The sequence below is a fragment of the Mesocricetus auratus genome, unplaced genomic scaffold (assembly GCF_017639785.1).
Source record: "Mesocricetus auratus isolate SY011 unplaced genomic scaffold, BCM_Maur_2.0 Super-Scaffold_100006, whole genome shotgun sequence".
In the NCBI taxonomy this organism is placed as follows: Eukaryota; Metazoa; Chordata; class Mammalia; order Rodentia; family Cricetidae; genus Mesocricetus; species Mesocricetus auratus.
Genome location: NW_024429190.1, coordinates 44,601,664 through 44,620,414, shown reverse-complemented (window position 1 = coordinate 44,620,414; position 18,751 = coordinate 44,601,664). Strand labels below are relative to the sequence as shown.

Below are 18,751 nucleotides of genomic sequence, written 5' to 3'. Positions count from 1 at the left end.
AGTGCCCAGATAACTGAAGCACTCGACACACTTCAACCATCAGGATGTTTTTGGTTTTCGTGTCACTCGGACTCGTATCAGGCAGGATGATTCCATTGCCCCATTCGGCTCAGATGAATAAGTAAGACAGAACAGCATTGCTATGGTGGAATGTGTGTGCCCCTTCCCTTCAAACCGGTCCTCTGAAGCCAGATGGGTGTGATGGCATTAAGAGATAATGTGGTCAGAAAGGTAAAGACTTCACACATGGGATTCGAGCTCTTAGGAGAATACATCTCCCTCCCTCCGTGTGGGGACATGGCAAGAAGACATCAGCCAGAAGAGGAAGAGGTCCCTCCATAAAGCCTGACTTTGCTGACACCTGGCCCCAGACTTCCTGGCCTGCAGAATTCTGCTTAGGCCACACCATGTTCTACTGTAGAGAGTAAACAAGAACAAATAAGTCAACCATTTAAAACCACTTTTTCATGCAAACATGAGTATATTTAATTTTGCCACTTGGAACAATAAAGATGAAGACTACAGAAAAAAAGCACCATAAATACTGAAGGGGAAGAATCATACGCCTTCACGTAGGCATGCAAAGCTAAACATACGGTCCTGTGAAGTGTGCCTTCCTCCATAAAATCCTGCTTTCAGCCCTTACCTCTTCCAGGCCTACTCAGGTCTGTTTCCTTCTCATAACTACTTAGAGGCCCAATCTCTGCCTTTCTCCCTCCAGCTGAATTTGACACAACTTCATTTGGCTATGGTTTCTTCCCTGTGCTAGGCCCTGGGGACACAGAGCTAGTTAGGAGGTAACACTGACTCAGGGACACAGAGCTTAGCAGGGAAGACAGCCCCTGGCTGGCTCAGTTCCCACCAGCTGCACGCTGAGAAGGCTCCACATGTGAACTCCTGCCCTCCAGTGTGAGGCTTCCTTCCTGGAAGGAGCTTTATAGCTCGCTCCAGTCAGCAGGCAGACCTCACTCTGTGTCCTTACTGCAGCAATGGCAACGCCATTAGCATCCTCTCTGGCCACCATTCCTGTTTCCCCACTAAATTCCCTCTTCGTCCCTAGATCCTTCCCACTTTTAGATGCTCTCCAACCCCTACCTCCCTTCAACAGAAAGAAAGAAAAATATTAGGGGACAGCCAATTTAGTGTGTGACAATTCGTTTCTTTGGTGTTTTTAAATATTGCAAAGATTAATCTTGAAACTGTGTTTGTTATTAAAGACCTTTTGTAAGCCAGGCTTGGTGGCTCACACCTATGATCGCAGCACTGGAAAGGCTGGGACAGGAGGATCACTGCAAGCTTGAAGCCATCCTGGGCTACAGTATGAGAACAAAACAAAAAAGTTCAATTCCTAACAACAACAACACACACACACACACACACACACACACACACACATCAAAAGAAAAATAAACACAAACACCTTTGTGTTGGAAAATAAGAAGAAAATCAGGACATGAGGTGCCGTGGTCAGTTCTTCAGCATTCCAACCTTTTTGGCCAGGGCCATGGACTGAAGACAAGAGCTCTCAAGTCAGGAGAAGCAGGGCACCCAGAAGCGAGGACAAGCCACAGAACCAAAGGACTGAGAGATTGGCTGAAAGCAAACCTACCAGACTTAGGATATAGGGCCAACTCATCTACCCAAGACCAAGATCCAGGTCCCAAGCTTTTGACTGGGTATGGAAGAGAGAGGCAGAGGAGAAGGGAGCATGGCGGACATTATATGGTATGTTTACCAGATTGTAACCACAAAGAACCAGTTAGAGAATCACCGTGATAAACTGATTTGCTTATGTCAGCACAATCCTCAGTGGAGTTGCTCCTTTGGGCTCCTCATCCTTCACGGTGACAACCACACAACCCCGTGACAGTTCTGGGCTCCAGTAAGGGTGACTCAAGCAGTTCCTAGCTATTAGACTGGCATGAGAAATGGTAATCTGGATGCAGAAAAGGTGACACAATTGCTTTCAGACAATAAGAAAGGAGGGTCATGTAGATGCACATGGCTTTGTTATCTGAGTAATTACTTAAGGCTTTCTCAGCCTCCAAATTGGGGCTTGTAATGTTTTTCACAAGTATCTATTCATGAAACAGTTAAAGCTATAAATCCCGTCTTTCCCCTTGTACACATAAACACATACACACATAGGTGCCTTTCTAATTATTTTAAATCAGTCCTAAAATTAATAAGTGATGGTGCAGTGTCATCCAGTTTAGAGTTCAAAGGAGAACAACTTTGTCAAATTAATTATTGTTCAGAACGTTTGCGGGGCCTCTTCTCCTGAGACCTGTAACCAGTCAGAAAGTGTACACAGGGAGACGCAGGCCAGGAGAAGGGCCCCTTGCATCTGTCCCAAGCCCTGCTGCTGTTACTTTGCACAGTGTGACTCTCTAGCAGAAAGACTTTTCCTTTCATCTCTGTCCTAGTGAATGAGAAAGAAATACTTGGTGTGTAACTAGAGTTCTTTGAGTGACAGGTAATATCACAAATAAGAAATGCTTTTTTGTATTTACAGAGAAAAACTAATAACCGTTCAAAATCATTTGGCAATGTTAAAATACCTTAAGGTCTGGAGTTGTATTTTATACACAACTCTGAATAATGGGGAAATAGAAAATGAGTTGCAGGGACCCATTCGTGATCATTTGGAAGTTTGATTACCTAGAAAAACACAGCACACAAGTAGTTTCAACTAAATTAAATTCAGGAGCAAATAATAACACTACTAACATATGGTTGAGCCCCCAAGGTTATTTCCCTCATACAGCAGTTTGCCTTTTCAAAGAAAAGACTTCCCAAGCCTGAAAACAAAAGCTATGTTGTTGATTATTACTTAAATAAAATGTGAGTTTAAATATGGCATAATTGGGAAATTCACTTCCTTGTCTAAATTAGGACAGTTGTTTTAGTTTTTCATCGAAGATGGACTATTCACATGGCTTCCCAAGGAATCTCTGTGGTTGTGCTGGGCAAAGAGTTCATCTATAGAGTGGAAGCAGAAGCATCCGTGGCCAGCCTCCCCCTCTAACCCCACCCAGAAGAAAGGCTGTTCAAATGGACCAAGAAAGGTCCATCCCCTCCCTTGGCTTGCCACCTCCCCTCCCCCATCAGTCTTTGAGGTACGTTCATGAATGCTGGATGCAGGACCTTGAGGTTTAGAAGATCTTGCATTCATTGATGGAGAAGAGTTTCCTTCTGTTTCGTCTCCTGGCCTGGTTGACAGCCGTTCGGACAGCACATTCAAATACCTGCTGTACTCCCCGGTTGCTAAGGGCTGAGCACTCCAGGTAGCCCTTGGCTCGCACATCTTGGGCAAGTCTCTTCCCATCTATGGCATTGATGCAAGAAGCCCTGTGGGGTCCCATCTCTCTCTGGTCCGTCTGTGTGGCCACGACCAGAACCGGGGTACAGGGTAGGTTGCTCCTGATCTCATTAATCCATTTGTTCTTCAAGTTCAGGAATGAGCTATGATTGGCCACAGAGTAGCACATCAGCACCACGTCTGCCTGCTGATAGGACAGGGGGCGGATGCTTCTGAAGGCATCATTGCCGGCAGTGTCCCAGAGGCCCAGGCTGATCTGGATGCCATCCATGAAGACGTCCACACCAGTATTCTCATACACAGTGGGCTTGTAAGCCTCCGGGAAGGTCTCCGAGGTAAAGCGCACCAGTAATGATGTTTTCCCCACAGCACTGTCCCCTACCAACACACACTTGATAGAACTCAACATCTTCCCTGTCTGAAGTCCTGCTTATGAGTTCAGGCTCCCACGGGAAAGAACCCTCAATGGGCTGCTGCAGCAGGCTCCATCTAGTAAGAAGACAGCAACCAGGGTTTATGTTCTCAGAATCTCAGGCATCAATTACAGATGTTACTTCTCCTGTTCACCCAGGTGAGAGGCAGCAGCTGCTTGGGAAAACCTCTGAAGCTTGGTTGCCAACTGGAACAGAAAGAGAATGAAGAAACTGAGATTTTTTTCCTTTCTGATGACAAAGACCCTCCTCATTGTCAAAGTAATTAAAAATGAGGGTCCTATCTCAGGGTAGCCGTTAAACCCAATCATCCAGTCCCATCCCTACCCTAGGCAAAAGAAGTTAAAGCCTGTCACCTAACACATAGCACCTACAATATCTCCTAGCCAAGAGACAGGAGTGATTTGTCCTTAAAACCCAGTCCTTGAATGACAGCTACAGTGGTGTCCATGTCTAATCCCAGATCCAAGAGGCTGAGGCAGGAGGATCCTGAGTTAGAAGCCAGCTCAAGCTGTACAAGAGATCCTATTGAGAGAGAAGTGGGGGAGAGGGGAAGAGAACAAGAGAGAAAAGAGAGGAAAGGAGAGGCCAGGAGGGGGAGGAGAGGGGAGGAGGAGAAGAGGGAAGGGGAGGGGAGAGGAGGGGAAGAAAGCAGAGGAGGGGAGGGAAGAGGAGAGGAGAGGGGAGGGGAGGGGAGAGGGGGAAGGGGAGAGGAGGGGAGGGGAGAGGAGGGGAGAGGAGAGGAGAGGAGAGGGGAGAGGAGGGGAGAGGAGGGAAGGGGAGAGGAGGGGAGGGAGAGGAGAGGAGAGTGGAGAGGAGGGGAGGAGAGGAGCAGTTTGGTAATGATAACACAAGGAACTGCTCTGGACACCACATGAAAAAAGGATTCAATTGCCCACCTGGTGTGTGAATGAGACTTGTAAACAACTCTTGATTGGCCAAGAAGCAGGAAGGCAGCCAGGTGAAGGCAGCTGGGCAGCTGGGCTTGTGTGTCCTGAGGTTCTAGTGGATTGTAGTCACTTTGGGGAACTGCAAGGAAGAGAAATTAATGAGGGATGAATACCACATATAATTTCCTTCCCTTGACGGGGAATCTTCCAGTCCTTGGTTTATGCGAGCATACTAACAATTTTCTGTGGTTTCGCGATGAGATTCTTTGGTAAGGTTGGTTAAGTGGGAGGACCCTCTGCGGGGTTCTCTGCAGCTGAAAGCAGGCTTCATTACCTACAGGGCGGGGTGTAGCTTCTAACGTGCTGTTTAAACTCTATGTCTCAGTTTACATGTTTGTAGGACCATGATGAGTTTAGAGACCTGGAAACAATTTGGGACCATCACCTGCTTAGCAGGCACTGTCCCACAGCCCCTAACTAAACAAAACAACTTGCTGGAAAACAATTACATTCACCAACAACTTTTTTTTTTTGGTTTTAGGAGACAGGGTTTCTCTGTATTGTTTTGGAGGCTGTCGGTCCAGCCCAGCCTCGAACTCACAGAGATCCGCCTGCCTCTGCCTCCGGAGTGCTGGGATTAAAGGCACTTACAAGACTTTCTCACGGAGAACTGCTCTCACGTTTGCTGTAAAGCAAAGCCCCTTCAGAACACATCATAACAAAAAACAGACATCAAACTATAACTATGTGGAGGGTTTTGAGTAGACGGCTTTGGTGGAAGTAATTTTTCAAAAGCGTTGTCCCTCTGGGCACAGGAGTTTGCAGCTGCTGCCCTAGCACTGTGAGACTAAGGCCGGAGGATTGCTGTGAGTTCCAGGTTAGCATGGGCTACAGAGTAAAACCCCACCCTGCGCCCCCTCACCCCCCCCCCCCCCCCCCGGCCAAAAGAAGAACCCACAGCAGCTCAGCAGTTAAGCAACGAACACCATATGCGATTTCCTTCACTTGTTGGGTAATCATACCATCCTTGGTTTCTGTGGGAATTCATGTTAAAGTAGAAATCGCTGGAGCAGTAACATTTTGCTCTGGTTTCTCCCTTGGAATTCTTTTTAAGATTGGTTGCTGATGGGGAGGACCCTCTGTGGAGTTCTCTACAGCTGAAAGCAAGCTCCATTACCTACAGTGCAGTGTGTAGCTTTTAATGCATTGTTTGAACAGGTCAAGGTGGGCTGTTGTTCCTGGGGCCTGCGATTATAGGTGAATCTTGTTCCTTCATTTTGCTTATGTGAATTAACAGTACATTTACTAAAATAGGCACGCTTTACTTGTGCAATTTATTTACTTGGTGTGTGTGTGTGTGTGTGTGTGTGTGTGTGTGTGTGTGTGTGTGTGTAGTGTGTAGTGTGTAGTGTTGGGATCAAGTCCTAGGGCCTTGTACTCATGAGGCAAGTGCTCACTGAGCTACACGTCCCCCAACCTGTGCAACTCTGAAGAAGTGTTTTGTTTGTGTTATACTGTGATTACAGGCCTGTGTAACATGCCTGCCTACTATAATGACTCCTTAAAGTATTTGGAGAATGTTGTTGGGACATCAAGTGACAAGTGACTGAGTCAGACACTCACAGGCTCGGAGCACACCTCCGGGTGGAAGCCGCAACTCTGATTAAGAATCCTAAAGACAAACCTTGTGATTCAAGTTCATCCTATATTAGTGACACCAGCTGCTCTCTCTCTATTCTGACCCACACCTGGAACACATTACCGAACTTTAACTTGCTAGCTGCTACCACTATATTCGCTAACTTCTCTTAGACCCCGCTGCCCTAATTCTGCAGAATTGCCTGTTTGCAAAGGGCAAAAACCATCATAATGAAAATAAGTTAAAAAGAAAGGGCTAGAAATTCAGGAGTGAAAAATGTGTAAACCACTCGAAACCAGGTCAGGAATCAAAGGGGGCTTTTCTCTGTCTGCAAAGGTGGGAGGTTTCTGTATTAGCATGTAGTGGTTTTTCCCCTAGACTCTGAGTGGCTAGCTCCTTCTCTGACTTGTCCAAATCAGTCTCCACCCGGTCTAAGACCTCTCCCACCCCTGCCACACCACATCTACGACTAAGGGAACCACTATGTGCCAAGGGCTGGCTGTGAGTCACCCGCACTGGCCAACACATGTTCAGTCCATGACAAGGAACAGCAGTTCTGCATTTGATTTGCTGGCCTCTTCAGATGACCTTATTTCTGGTCACTTCTTATTTTCTCTGGATCATCTCTAAATAGTCTTTTTTTTCTGTTTATACAATTAGTACACATACATTATGGGATATTTCAAAACCATGAGCAACTAAAGTATAAGGTAAAAACCAACGGCCACCCACAGCCAAGATCTGTGTCATAATGGTATACATATACCTACTATTTTCTCCCACACTTCACTTTTTTTCCAAAACTGATATCATGTTTTACATATTTTTGTTTAACCTTTTTTGAAACTTGAGCTCATGAAACTCAAGTTAGCCTCCAGCTCACTTTGTAGCTGGGAATAACTTTGAACTTCTGACCTTCCCCCACAGCCGAGTGCCGGAATTATGGTCAGGCATGCACACTTCTGGCTTGTGCGGTGCTGGGGATCAAACCCAGGGCTTCTGCATGCTAGGCTACCAACTGGGCCGCATCCCCAGATCCCTCAGGTTAACATTGATATTGTTAGTATTTCCTCTATCAGGATTTGCCCAACGAAATCGTCATGACTACATAACATTACAATATATACAGACATTAAAACATCATTTATTTAGCCAATTGCTTATTGTTGGATATTTTTATTCCTTCTTCTGATTTTACAATAATATGGAATGAAGATTTCCATATAAGTTTGTATCAATATATGATTATATCTTTAAGATAAACAATAACAGCAGTTACTAGGATAAAAAAGATGAAAAGTAGACTGGTGTTTTTAAGCTGTGTGTATTGAAATTTTATTTCAATTTGCTTTCATTTACAACTGGTAAAAATTAGAATTTTGGAGAGGTTGAAGTGATGGCTCAGAGGTTAAGAGCACTGGCTGCTCCTCCAGAGGTCCTGAGTTCAATTCCCAGCAACCACAAAGTGGCTCACAGCCATCTGTAGTGGGATCCGATGTCCTTGTCTGGCATAAAGGCATGCAGACAGAGCACGTTAAATTAATTAATTAAAATTTTGTTTTTGTTTTATTTTTGTTTTTCAAGACAGGGTTTCTCTGTGTAACAGTCTTGGCTGTCCTGGAACTCACTGAGATCCACCTGTCTCTGCCTGCCAAGCACTGGGATTAAAGCTGTGTACCATCACTGCTCAGCAAAATTTTGTTTTGTGTTAATTATGTCCACTTTTCTCTCTTTATTTTTTGTTGTTTTGTCTTGTTTTTGAGACAGGCTCTGGCTATGTAGCTGAAGCTAACCTGGAACTTGCCTCAGTTTACCAAATGTTGGAATTATAGGAAGACATCACTGGGCCCAAAATAGTAATCTTTTCCTGCTTATTTATTTGACTGGCTGATGTATATTTGTTTTTCTTTTCTTTTTTCTCTCAGTGCTGGGGATTGAACCCGTGCCTTCCAGATGCTGGAGAAATGCTCTGCTCCTCGCTGCTGTGTAAGCATTGTGCGGTAACACACTGTATCATTGGAGTTCTCTTCTCCACCGTCCATCCTGGTTCTTTTTAAATTTCGTAAGTCATTGGCTTTTCCCAGCCAAACAAGATGGCCATTGTTTCTTTTGGGGGAGAAGGCGGAGGAAGGATATTTTTAGAGACAGGGTTTCTTTGTGTAGCCCTGGCTGCCCTGGAACTCACTCTGTAGACCAGGCTGGCCTCAAACTCCCAGAGATCCACCCGTCTCTGCCCCCAGAGTGCTGGGATTAAAGGCATGTGCCACCACCAACCCACTGGTCACGGTTTCTTAAAGACTACAAAACCCTTTTTACAGATTGAGATATTGACTCTTTTCTCAATTAAATGTATTTTCAATGTATATTTAATATATATGGTGTGCTCATGTTTGAGGAAATTCCCCTGATCTCTGGCACCTCCTCATACTGAGCAATCCCGGGCTGTAGGGTAACAAGTCCCCCACTGTGGAAAGAAAATCAGTATGATTAAAGGACCAAAAGGTCATCAGAGTCAACCCACTCATTTCCCCCATGAAAGAAATAAGGAAGCCAAGAGCTACAGAAAGCAGTTCAGCGGCCACCGACTGACTCCACGCCCAGAATGGAACCTGCTGACTCAGCACATTTTCCATCCACAGGGTATGTTTCAAATGAATTGTGTCTTTTCTTTAATATTTAAGCGCAAAGCTCATACATCCAGCTAGCTCTTCCAAATTATTCATTCCAAATTACCTTATCCTCCCCCAATCCCTCCAGGGGAAAGTTTCTACTACATAAAGGTGACCTTTTTACTCAGAAAGTAGCTCCCAATTCTAGCATGAAATTATTCTTCAGACAGCTACTCCCTTTTGTGTTGACTTCCTTTTCAGACGTATGGACTCTCTTTTGGGTAACCATCCCCCTAAGCCCTTTAGAATAAACCCGTAAGTCATGACTTTTTAAATGACGAGGAAGGCGGTCCATTCGGTTCTGGACATTTAGCCCAGAGCACTGAGCAGAGAGTGTTGAATTTGGCTAGTGGGAACTCCTGGCATCACTGATGTGTGAAGGGCCCAGGTGTGGAGTCTGAGGGCATGGTTAGATTCTCATCGCCCTCGCTGATTAATAACAAAACCCCAGGTGAGTCACAGAACCGGCGCTGCAAGGTGTGGATGACCGCGGATAGCCTGCATAGCCTCTAACCCGAAGAGAGGATGCTGTGTCCAGCACCAAGCTGAACGTCCGACCTTCGGCAAGGGATAATCAACACCAGTGCCTGCCAGACGAGGTTTGAGGTGGAAATCGCCTGGTTTGATAGCGAGGGCACCCTGCAGTCGGCACCATTGCGTCCCTCCCCCAGCCCCAGTTTACGGAGGAGAACCACAAATAAGGCACAGAGTAATTGCTGAGGTCTGAACACCAGCAGTTAGCCCCAGAGCCCGGCATCTGTGACTCCATCCCCTCTGGCTCTCATGCTCCCTTGGGGCAGGACTGCCTACCACTGTAACCTTAACAAGCCTTCACAAAACTGGATCCAAAATAAAGTCCAGGGGAAACGGGACCGCCGAAGGCTGCTTTCCAGTGTGTGAGTGACTTCCTCCTCACTCCAGGCCCGATCACTAGCAGCAGACAGATTTCTTTAACCTCCTTCACACACCGCTGACTAGCTGTACAGACGGGAGACTGGCACCATGCCAAGTGCATTGGTGCACACCCACAACCCCAGTACAAGAGCAGCTGCAGCAGGGGGATGGTGAGGTCAAGGTCAGTCTGGGCTGCATAGCAAGTTCAAGATGAGCTTGGACTACTTAGCGAGTTCTAGGCCAGCTTCAGGTAACAGACCCTGTCCCCAAAACAAAGAAAATAAAAACAAGAGCAGGGGACGTGTCTCCGTAGTACAATATCTGCCTAGCAACATAAGGCCCTGGGGCCAATCCCCAGGAGAGAATAACAGCAAAAGCAAACGAAAAACCTGTTGCCTTTGTAGAATGTTGTCGAACAAAATTCGGTGACACAGATTTGACGGGACTGAACACTTTTAGACCTCCCTCCTCTATAGGAACAACCAGGCTCTTGAGCCAATCTCTGGTTTTAGAATAGGTTATAAAGTACATTTCATATCTAAAATCTTATTTAAATTCAGTAAAAATATTTGTGTGTGCACTAAGATTTACCCTTACAGTCAAAATTAATTAAAATACAAAATTCCAAGAGGTCACCTGGAACAACAGGATTCAAGAACTCTAGATCTGATTCTGAGTCTTTACAGCTACCTTGCAGTCACCATTGAATCCCAACCTACTGTTCAAGCGTGGCAATGCAGACGTTTGGGAGGCAGAATTTGCCCCCAGAGCTCTAGTAGAATCTACACATGCTATAAAGAACTTACTCTGAGACAGGCAGGCATGGTGCCCACCTGTAATGCCAACACTTGAGAGTCTGAGGCAGGAGGATTGACATGATTTTGGGGCCTGTCTGGTTTAGTACTTGGGCCGGACTCAGGGGAAGGGGAGGGGGGTGCAGGGAGGGAGGGGGAGGGAAGGAGGGAAGAAGGAAGGGGGAGAAAGAAGTAAAGAAATAAGAGAGAAAAGCAAGCAAGAAAAGAAGTCAGTCTGACATCCTCACTGACAGCACACAGTGACCAGCAAAGGGGACCCACATTGGTCCTACTGCTGTTTTTAAACTCTTCACAGACCATACACCCCTCATTACCTTGTGTCACCCCAATTCTCACATTCATGCCAGTATCTACCAAAAGTTTAAATGCACACCTTCTATCCAGCAACTCTCTTGTTTGAACACATCATGCTGCAATACTTACACATAGTCCAGGGACGTGAGAATTTCCATTGCTGCCACACTTGTAACAGCCACAAGCTAGATAAGCTGACTGAATGGTCCGGGAAGAGGCAGTGACGAAACGAATGATGCCACATCCAGACAATGGACTGTCACGGGGCTTATAAAAAGAGTGCAGTCGGCCTCTGTGCATCGCCCAACAGCGTATACTCCACCAACTAAGAAACAAGCTCTTGGCCTGACGCAGGTCCCCTCCCTCCCATTCACACAGAACTGAATGTCCAGACATAACACCCGTCCAGGCAGAGCAAAAGGTCTAAGAAGGTAAACGGCCTCGCTCTCAGCAATGAGCAGCCGCTCCAGCTTGCTGGAGATGCTCACCTCACTTCATACTTACACCTCAAGAAAGCAAACCTCCGGAGCATGGCCGCTGTACCTTAGATTGCCTACTCCTTAAATTCTCTAAGTAAGAGAAGAATCAGGTTAGAACATAGCTCTTGAGGTTGTCTTAGAGTTTTAAAGCCCCCTTAGGCATACAGACAGAGTACTTTTTATGTAGATTATATCACAAATATAGTTCACGGAGATTCGATTAAATGTCTCCCTAGATGCTCAACTGATAGGTCAGGAAATTAAGACACGAATTTGTAGCACCCATAAAGCTACCAGGGCACATCAGAGTAGGGTTCTTCATCTTTTTTCTTTTAAAGGCTTAATGTATTGCTTACATGTATAATGTCCTATTAACATTAACTTAAAAATTCACAGAAGTCTGAAAAAAATTCGACAATCTGCCTTTAATTGGCTTCCACCTAAACATGGTCTAACGGGGACAGAAAGTGACAAATAAAATGTTAATATAGTTTTAGACTGAGGTTAGAGGTTTGAAAACTTATTAAACGGTAAATGGGTGATAATGTCTCTGACCTTCACTTTTTCTTTATAGAAGTGATTGACTTCTTGGGGGGTTGGGAGGATAGGGGTGGGGAGGTGGTAATGTTCAATCCACATGAAGGCATCATGGTGTGACTGCATGAGGCTCAGGCCCCAGAAGCTTGAACCTTGGGGAATAAAGTCCTAAGCCAGAAAGAGGAAAAGCAGGTTCTGCACAGAGAAAGGCCTTGCTCTCCGCTCCCTACCCGTGGATTAGAACAGGACAAATGCAGGCTCCATCAGAGGTGAATAAAAACACTGAGGGAACCCTGAGGACGGGGTTAAAATCTGCAGTGAGATCCAGGGGGTGACATTTGAACTAGATCCTGGAGGAGAAGGGAAGAGAGGAGCATGGATGAGCAGCCCTAAGCCCAGGGGAGCGTGTGGGAAAGCCTGCACACACAGGGAGGTGGAGATCACAGGTCTGTGCCTGAAGCACAGGTTGGGGTGACACTGGAGCAGATCTGTGACCCGGTCGGTCTTTGCACTGCAGGAGCCTTCTCTCTGGATTCCAGCCTCTTCTAGTCTGGCCCTACAGCGCCAACCGTTGTACTGGCAGTACGAGCCCTGCTACCCTTCCCGACCTCAGTATCCTCAACTGTGCTGCCCTCATCTTCTAACACAAGCCCTTACTTGCTCTCCGTACCCTTTCCCAGAGCCCTACCAAAATGCCACCTCTTCCAGGAAGTCTTCCAGCAACTTGCAGAAAACATCCTTTTTCCACTATTGGAGACATTTTAATAATGTAGGGGGAATACATATGATAGCAAATGTTACATGAAAAAAGTACAAAACAGTAAGCACAACACAATCCCAACTTTTTAATAAAATGAGGGTGAGGGATAGAAATCAGGAGCAATATACCAAAATACTAGAACTGTAATAGTGTGATTATGATTTGTTTGCTTGTTTGTTTGTTTTTTGTTTTTGTTTTTTGTTTGTTTGTTTGTTTGTTTGTTTTGAGACAGGCTCTCTTTAGGTAGCCCTGGCTGTCTTTGAACTTGGTATGTAGACCAGGCTGGCCTAGAAGAGCTCACTCTGTAAACTAGGCTGGCCTTGAACTTAACAAAGATCTGCCTGCTGAGATTAAAGACATTTGCCACTATGCCCAGCTGGATAGTCACTTTTAAGAAAGTACGACATAGGAAGCTTGAGCCAGGATGGGCTGGGGTAGTAGAACGCCCTCAGACAAGCCTAGAGACACCACTCTTATCCTCTTCACAGCTCCCTTGTCTACCAGGTCAGTGAGCCACTGCTGCAGAACCTACCCCAATTTAAAATAAAAGAAAGGAAGCATGGTGTCCAGAAACCTGAAGCTGTAAGTTTTGTCCCAATATCCCTGGATGGGGGGGATACTATCAGAGATACTTTTTTTAAAAAAATATTATCTTCTTGTATGAAAAAGATGAGGCCATCACAAGGGACTGTCAGGCCATGAGACAAGAACTTAGCAAGGCAGGTGACATTTATAAACCAGAAGGAGCGAAGGACAGACTAAGCACCAACTACAGCCCCAATGGGCTCTCCAGGTATCAACCTTCAGTGCCCACCCAGAGACATGCATGGAGCCTAACACGGTTCCAAAGGACACATCAGTCACAGGTAAAAGTGGCTCCTCCCCCACCCACAAGGAGCCCGAGGGGAGACCAAGTCTAGACCCCAGAGCAGGCAGCAAGGGAGTGAGTGAGGAGTGGCACCACGTGGGTACCGGGCAGACATTCTCAAATCCTCCCCAAAGAAGCCTGTATCTTCACCCGAGGCCCTGGAAAAGTGTGCATACTCCCTTGGCAGCTCTCAGAATCAGAAAAGCCAAGGAAACAACTTTCCAAAGGTGGTACATTTAAAAATCACATTAATGTATGAATTGCCACCTAAAGCAAAAATGACAGACGCTGAAGGGAGGTTGTTTTGGTGTTCAGATTAGTGGTGTCTTGGTCTCCCATTCAGGACTCCACTGGACACTCCTGCTGTATAATTAGAACCTTCCCAAATACATGTGCCTCCGTTTGAAAGAATGTGGGTAGCCTTACCCAACCTGGGGTGCTTTGTTATAGTACCAGAAAACTAAACTAATAGACCACGCCAGAAGTACCACCCAGCCCTCACAGCCCATTGACCAAACAGCCAATGAAGAGATTAAAGAACTTGCATCACACCAAGCAAGCTTTCTCAATACTCTATCTATGCTTTGTACACTTGGACTTTTAAATAAAAGAATCAGAGAAGCACAGGGATGCCCTGCGGGGCAGCTGTCAAAGCATTGTCCTGTCAAGAAAAATCACTCTTCCTAGGAACCATGTGGAATTCTTATCTCTGCCACAGTAAACTATATCCTAGAATGTGTTGCTATTGGCCCTCCCAATCAGATCTCTCTATGGACTTATATATTGCAGAGGTTTTGTTGTTGTTGTTATATCTTGATGAATAAATCTTACCCATAAAAGTAATTCTGAAAACTTCCCAATGGGATCTCGTTTTGTTTCTAACCTAGTCCAAGATAGGTGAGGGTGTGTGTGTGTGTGTGTGTGTGTGTGTGTGTGTATGTGTGTATGCATATCAGGGTGTGAGTGTATGTGCATATCAGGATGTGTGTGTGCCTATGTGAACCTATATGTCAGAACTGATCTGTGTGTGTATGTATATAAGGATGTGTGTGTGTATCTGTATGTATGTCTGTGTGTTTCTGTATATCAGGATGTGTGTGTGTGTGTGTGTGTATGTGTGTATCTATATATCAGGAACTCTGTGTGTGTGTGTGTGTGTGTGTGTGTATTCAGGCACTAGAAGAGTGAGATCCACACATGGCATTTTTTCAGAAACAAGGTCTAAAGAAACTGCTGCCTGGGGTTCAGTTCGATGGGAAGAGTCTGTTCTCCCCTCTGTACCCCACTGTACACATGATTTAGAGGCTTCCTTTCTCCATCACATGGAAGCCTGTTATCTTTCTTTGTCCTTTACTTATCTTCTCCTGGCTGAATTCCAGGGTCTTCTTGACCGACTTACCACTGCCATTTGTGCAGAGAGCAGAATATTCTGGGGCCCTCGTTTGTAAGGATTACAGACCAGAATCTAATCAGATCCCCAAGAGGACATTGTTAATAAAGAAATTCACAAGAGGTCGAACTGCAGAAAATAAGTACCAGTGGCATGCTCTGACACAAATGGGACATCTAGATCAACACACACATACACACAATGCTCAAGAGACCATTACATTTCATCCCAGGTCTAAGTGCTGTGAGCATTTTGGAGGTCTGTGTGTTTCTTATTCCAACTCCTAGAAATACAGCTATGCCTTGCATATCTGTTTATAATGGACTGCAAATCCAGTGATAGCACCACAATATTACAGCATCAGTGATGTCATAGCTATCCCCTCCCCCACCTGTGATGTTACAGCTGGACCCCCACCCCTACTCAGCTCCTACCCCAGTACTGCAGATGGGACCTAGAGGTTTGACCATTCTATGTAAGAATTCTACCACCAAGATTTGTCCAGCCTCTTTGGTTTTCTTTTTTCTTTTTTTTCTTTTTTTTTTTTTTTTGGTTTTTTTTTTTTCAAGACAGGGTTTCTCTGTATTGTTTTGGAGCCTGTCCTGGAACTCTCTCGGTAGACCAGGCTTGGTCTCGAACTCACAGAGATCCACCTGCCTCTGCCTCTGCCTCCCGAGTGCTGGGATTAAAGGCGTGCGCCACCACTGCCCGGCTGGTTTTCATTTTTTTAATTTAATTTTATTTTTGATCAAAGGCAGGCTTTAAACTCACTCTAGCCTTGGATTTGCAATTCTTCTGCCTCAGTTTCCTGCAATTACAGGCTATGTCACATGCCCAGCTTCGTAGCTGCCTTGATTTATGTAAGTGTATTTTACGAAGCCCGCACAGTGACTAAATTGACTAAGGAAACACTTCCTAGAACTTTGTTTCAAACAAGCACTCCTCTGAGATAACCATTCTTCAAGAAGCAAACTCAGGAAAACAAAGGCATTTCAGCGTCCCCCTAAACATCCATGCATGTAAGCCCACCTGCCCACAACACCATCCGTGTCTACAAAGTTCTAGACCACGGGGCGGGCACTTTCATACATTACCTCATTTTCTCTTCACAATAATCCCCCATGGCAGAAAATACCTCTAATTTATAGACCACAGTTGGGACACAAAGAAACATTCATAGTCTCTGAGTATGCTCACTGCTAATTGGAGCAGAACTACAGCCCTGAGTGTCACACCATCCTGCCCTGCCACCAACTCCTACACAGAGGGCCAAGAACTGGAAGGCAGGACAAGGTAGATGAACAGCGTGCGTGCGTGCGTGCGTGCGTGCGTGCGTGCGTGCGTGTGTGTGTGTGTGTGTGTGTGTGTGTGTGTGTGTGTGTGTGCTTTTAGACAAGAGTCTCACACCATAGTCCAGGCTAGCCTTGGACGCACAACAATCCTCCTGCCTCAGCTTTCCAAGTGCTGAAATTGTAGATGAGAACCACCACGTCTACCTTAGAGCTTTCTCCTGTGAGCTGTACCCATGACGGCAGATGGATCGTTTCTGTCTACGGATATCTATGCATTTTATCTACAATTGAAACAACTTTTCTTAATTGCTTGCTTTACACGCAGCACTCACTGGTCCCAACTTGCCTGGAATTTAGCAGACTGTGGAGACAAGACACAAATTCTGCTGTTAGGGAAGCCACAAATGAAGACGTGAGATGCACTGGTTAATTAAGTAGACGTGTCAGAGAAGACAGGCTGGAAGTGGAATGGGATATAGTGGGGTTCGGAGTGCTCCAGCTTAGGGTTCTGTTAAGGACTTACGAAGGAAGTTGGACTTCAGCTGGACTGTAGAGAGAAGGATGTTAAAGGTCGGAAGGAAAGCAATGAGGATGCCAATGATTGAAACCACTCTTAGTGTCTCGCAGGAAGTGGCAGTGAACAAAATCTGGAAAGAAAGGGAGTTTCACAAAGCAAAACGAGGGGAAAATGCAAAGACCTGAAGAAGTCATATCAATTATGTGTCTAGGGACCAAACAGATCTGCCTGTGCCCCAGGCTGCAGATGGAGAAGTGACAGGAAGCGAGAATGAGAAGATCGGCCTGCTGGAATGGCAGGGTTGTTCAGTGGAAAAGCACATGCCATGCAAATGTGAGGATTGGAGTCCCGACACCCATGTAAGTGTCGAGAGGCCTGCCTGTCATCTAGGTCTCGGGAGGTAGAGGCACGTGATCTCTGCAGCAAGCTGACTATCTTAAAGCATGACAGCAGGCACGGCTCATTGCAGATGCAGTTGTCCACACTAGGTCTCTACGACACCGGCCCTGTCACTTAGCACAGAGATCTACACCTGGACAATGTGCAGAGGGTGAGGGACATTGGAGCACTCAGTCCCAAATGGGGTCTTCATCAAACCCTCCCCTGAGGGCTCAGGGGTCTTTTTTAAAAGAGGAGGCAGAAAGACTGTAAGAGCCAGAGGCCATGGATGACTCCAAGGAGATAGTGTCTTCCAGGCACAGCAGGACAAATGTACATGTGAACTCTCATAGAGGCATACACAAGCCCCTACACAGGTTCAAGCCAGACAGGATCTCAGCACTGAGAGGGGGAATCAAACATGGGATCCTACCCCTCACCCAGAGGCTATTTTTAATTGATACCTCTGGCAACTGGAAAAACCACAATTTTCTCCAACAGAGTATCATTGGGTATATCAACTATACTCCAGTAGGCCCCCAGGCTCAGGGGTAGTTAGCCAACACACAACAAACTCCATGGTTTTGTTTTGTTTTGTCATCGGGGCACCTTTTTTCTGGTCTTATTGGTCTCTAAATTTTTGGTTTTGTTTTAAAGAGAGACAGAGACAAAGAACATAAAGTTGGGGTGGGTAAGGAAGTGGGGAGACTCTGGGAGGAGCTAGAGAAAAATGACAAGATTGGCCCACATGGCCTGTCCCTCCCTGCTCAGTTATTGGCTACTTGACTTCTCCAATGGGGGAGGGGGGCAGACATTATTTTCAGGTACATATTCAATGATGAGTCCATCAGGCTCCAATGGATAGCTTCAAACCCATGGTCACTTTTGAGGAACCAGTTCCAGAAACACGGAAAGGCTCTTGTTAGATAGAGGAAGGAATGCTGGTTATTTTAAACTACTGTTGTTAGTCAGGTATTATGTAATTTGCAGCCAACAGCATTGCTGATAACTGGTGTGTCTCATGAACAATGCATGTCCTAACATGATCCTGAGTGACTGTTAAACCAAAGCCAGGGCTCAGAGGGTAGAAGTAAGAGGCAGCCTGAGAACCTGAATTCATCCCGGGATCCCACAGTAGAAGGCAAGATCTGACTTCTTCTACACATGGGCATGCTTACACACACACACACACACACACACACACACACACACACACACACACAAATTAGTAAAATGAAAAATAAAGCCAGAAAAAAAAAAACCAAGTACATTTGAAAAATGTAATCAGGAATTTCTCTCACAGTTAAATGAAAAACTCTGTCTTTTACTAAACCAATCCTTTTGAAGAATGTCCTAATGTTCTGACTTATATGCAGCATTTGAAAGGAACAAAAGATGATACAAAGTAATTTTCCTCTTATGCTAAAATGAACACACTCGTGATTTATGAATACACATGTCTTTTTAAAGTATGTAAAAGTTGTTCCCAAATTGAATATTTACGGTTCCTTTGGGAAATTCCTGACATGTGAAGAACTTAGAAACAGTCAGCTGTATTCATTATTTGAAAGTTTTG

General features: G+C 45.5%; 1 protein-coding gene across 6 annotated transcripts in view; it reads right to left on the bottom strand.

Moving 5' to 3' along the window:
* Positions 1–2,683: 2,683 nt before the first annotated feature.
* Positions 2,684–18,751, bottom strand: part of Rhoh (ras homolog family member H) — a 34,552-nt gene continuing 18,484 nt past the window's right edge. For 5 of the 6 annotated variants that reach the window (XM_021229693.2, XM_021229692.2, XM_021229689.2 and 2 more), the window contains 2 exons: positions 4,653–4,782; positions 2,684–3,941 (listed from right to left, as the gene is read on the bottom strand). In XM_021229693.2, the coding sequence (XP_021085352.1) occupies positions 3,156–3,731 (576 nt within the window). In that variant the 5' untranslated portion in view covers positions 3,732–3,941; positions 4,653–4,782 and the 3' untranslated portion in view covers positions 2,684–3,155. Of the gene's footprint in view, positions 3,942–4,652; positions 4,783–5,601; positions 5,973–18,751 lie in introns of those variants that run through there. The other variant, XM_040747127.1, reaches the window with a different exon arrangement.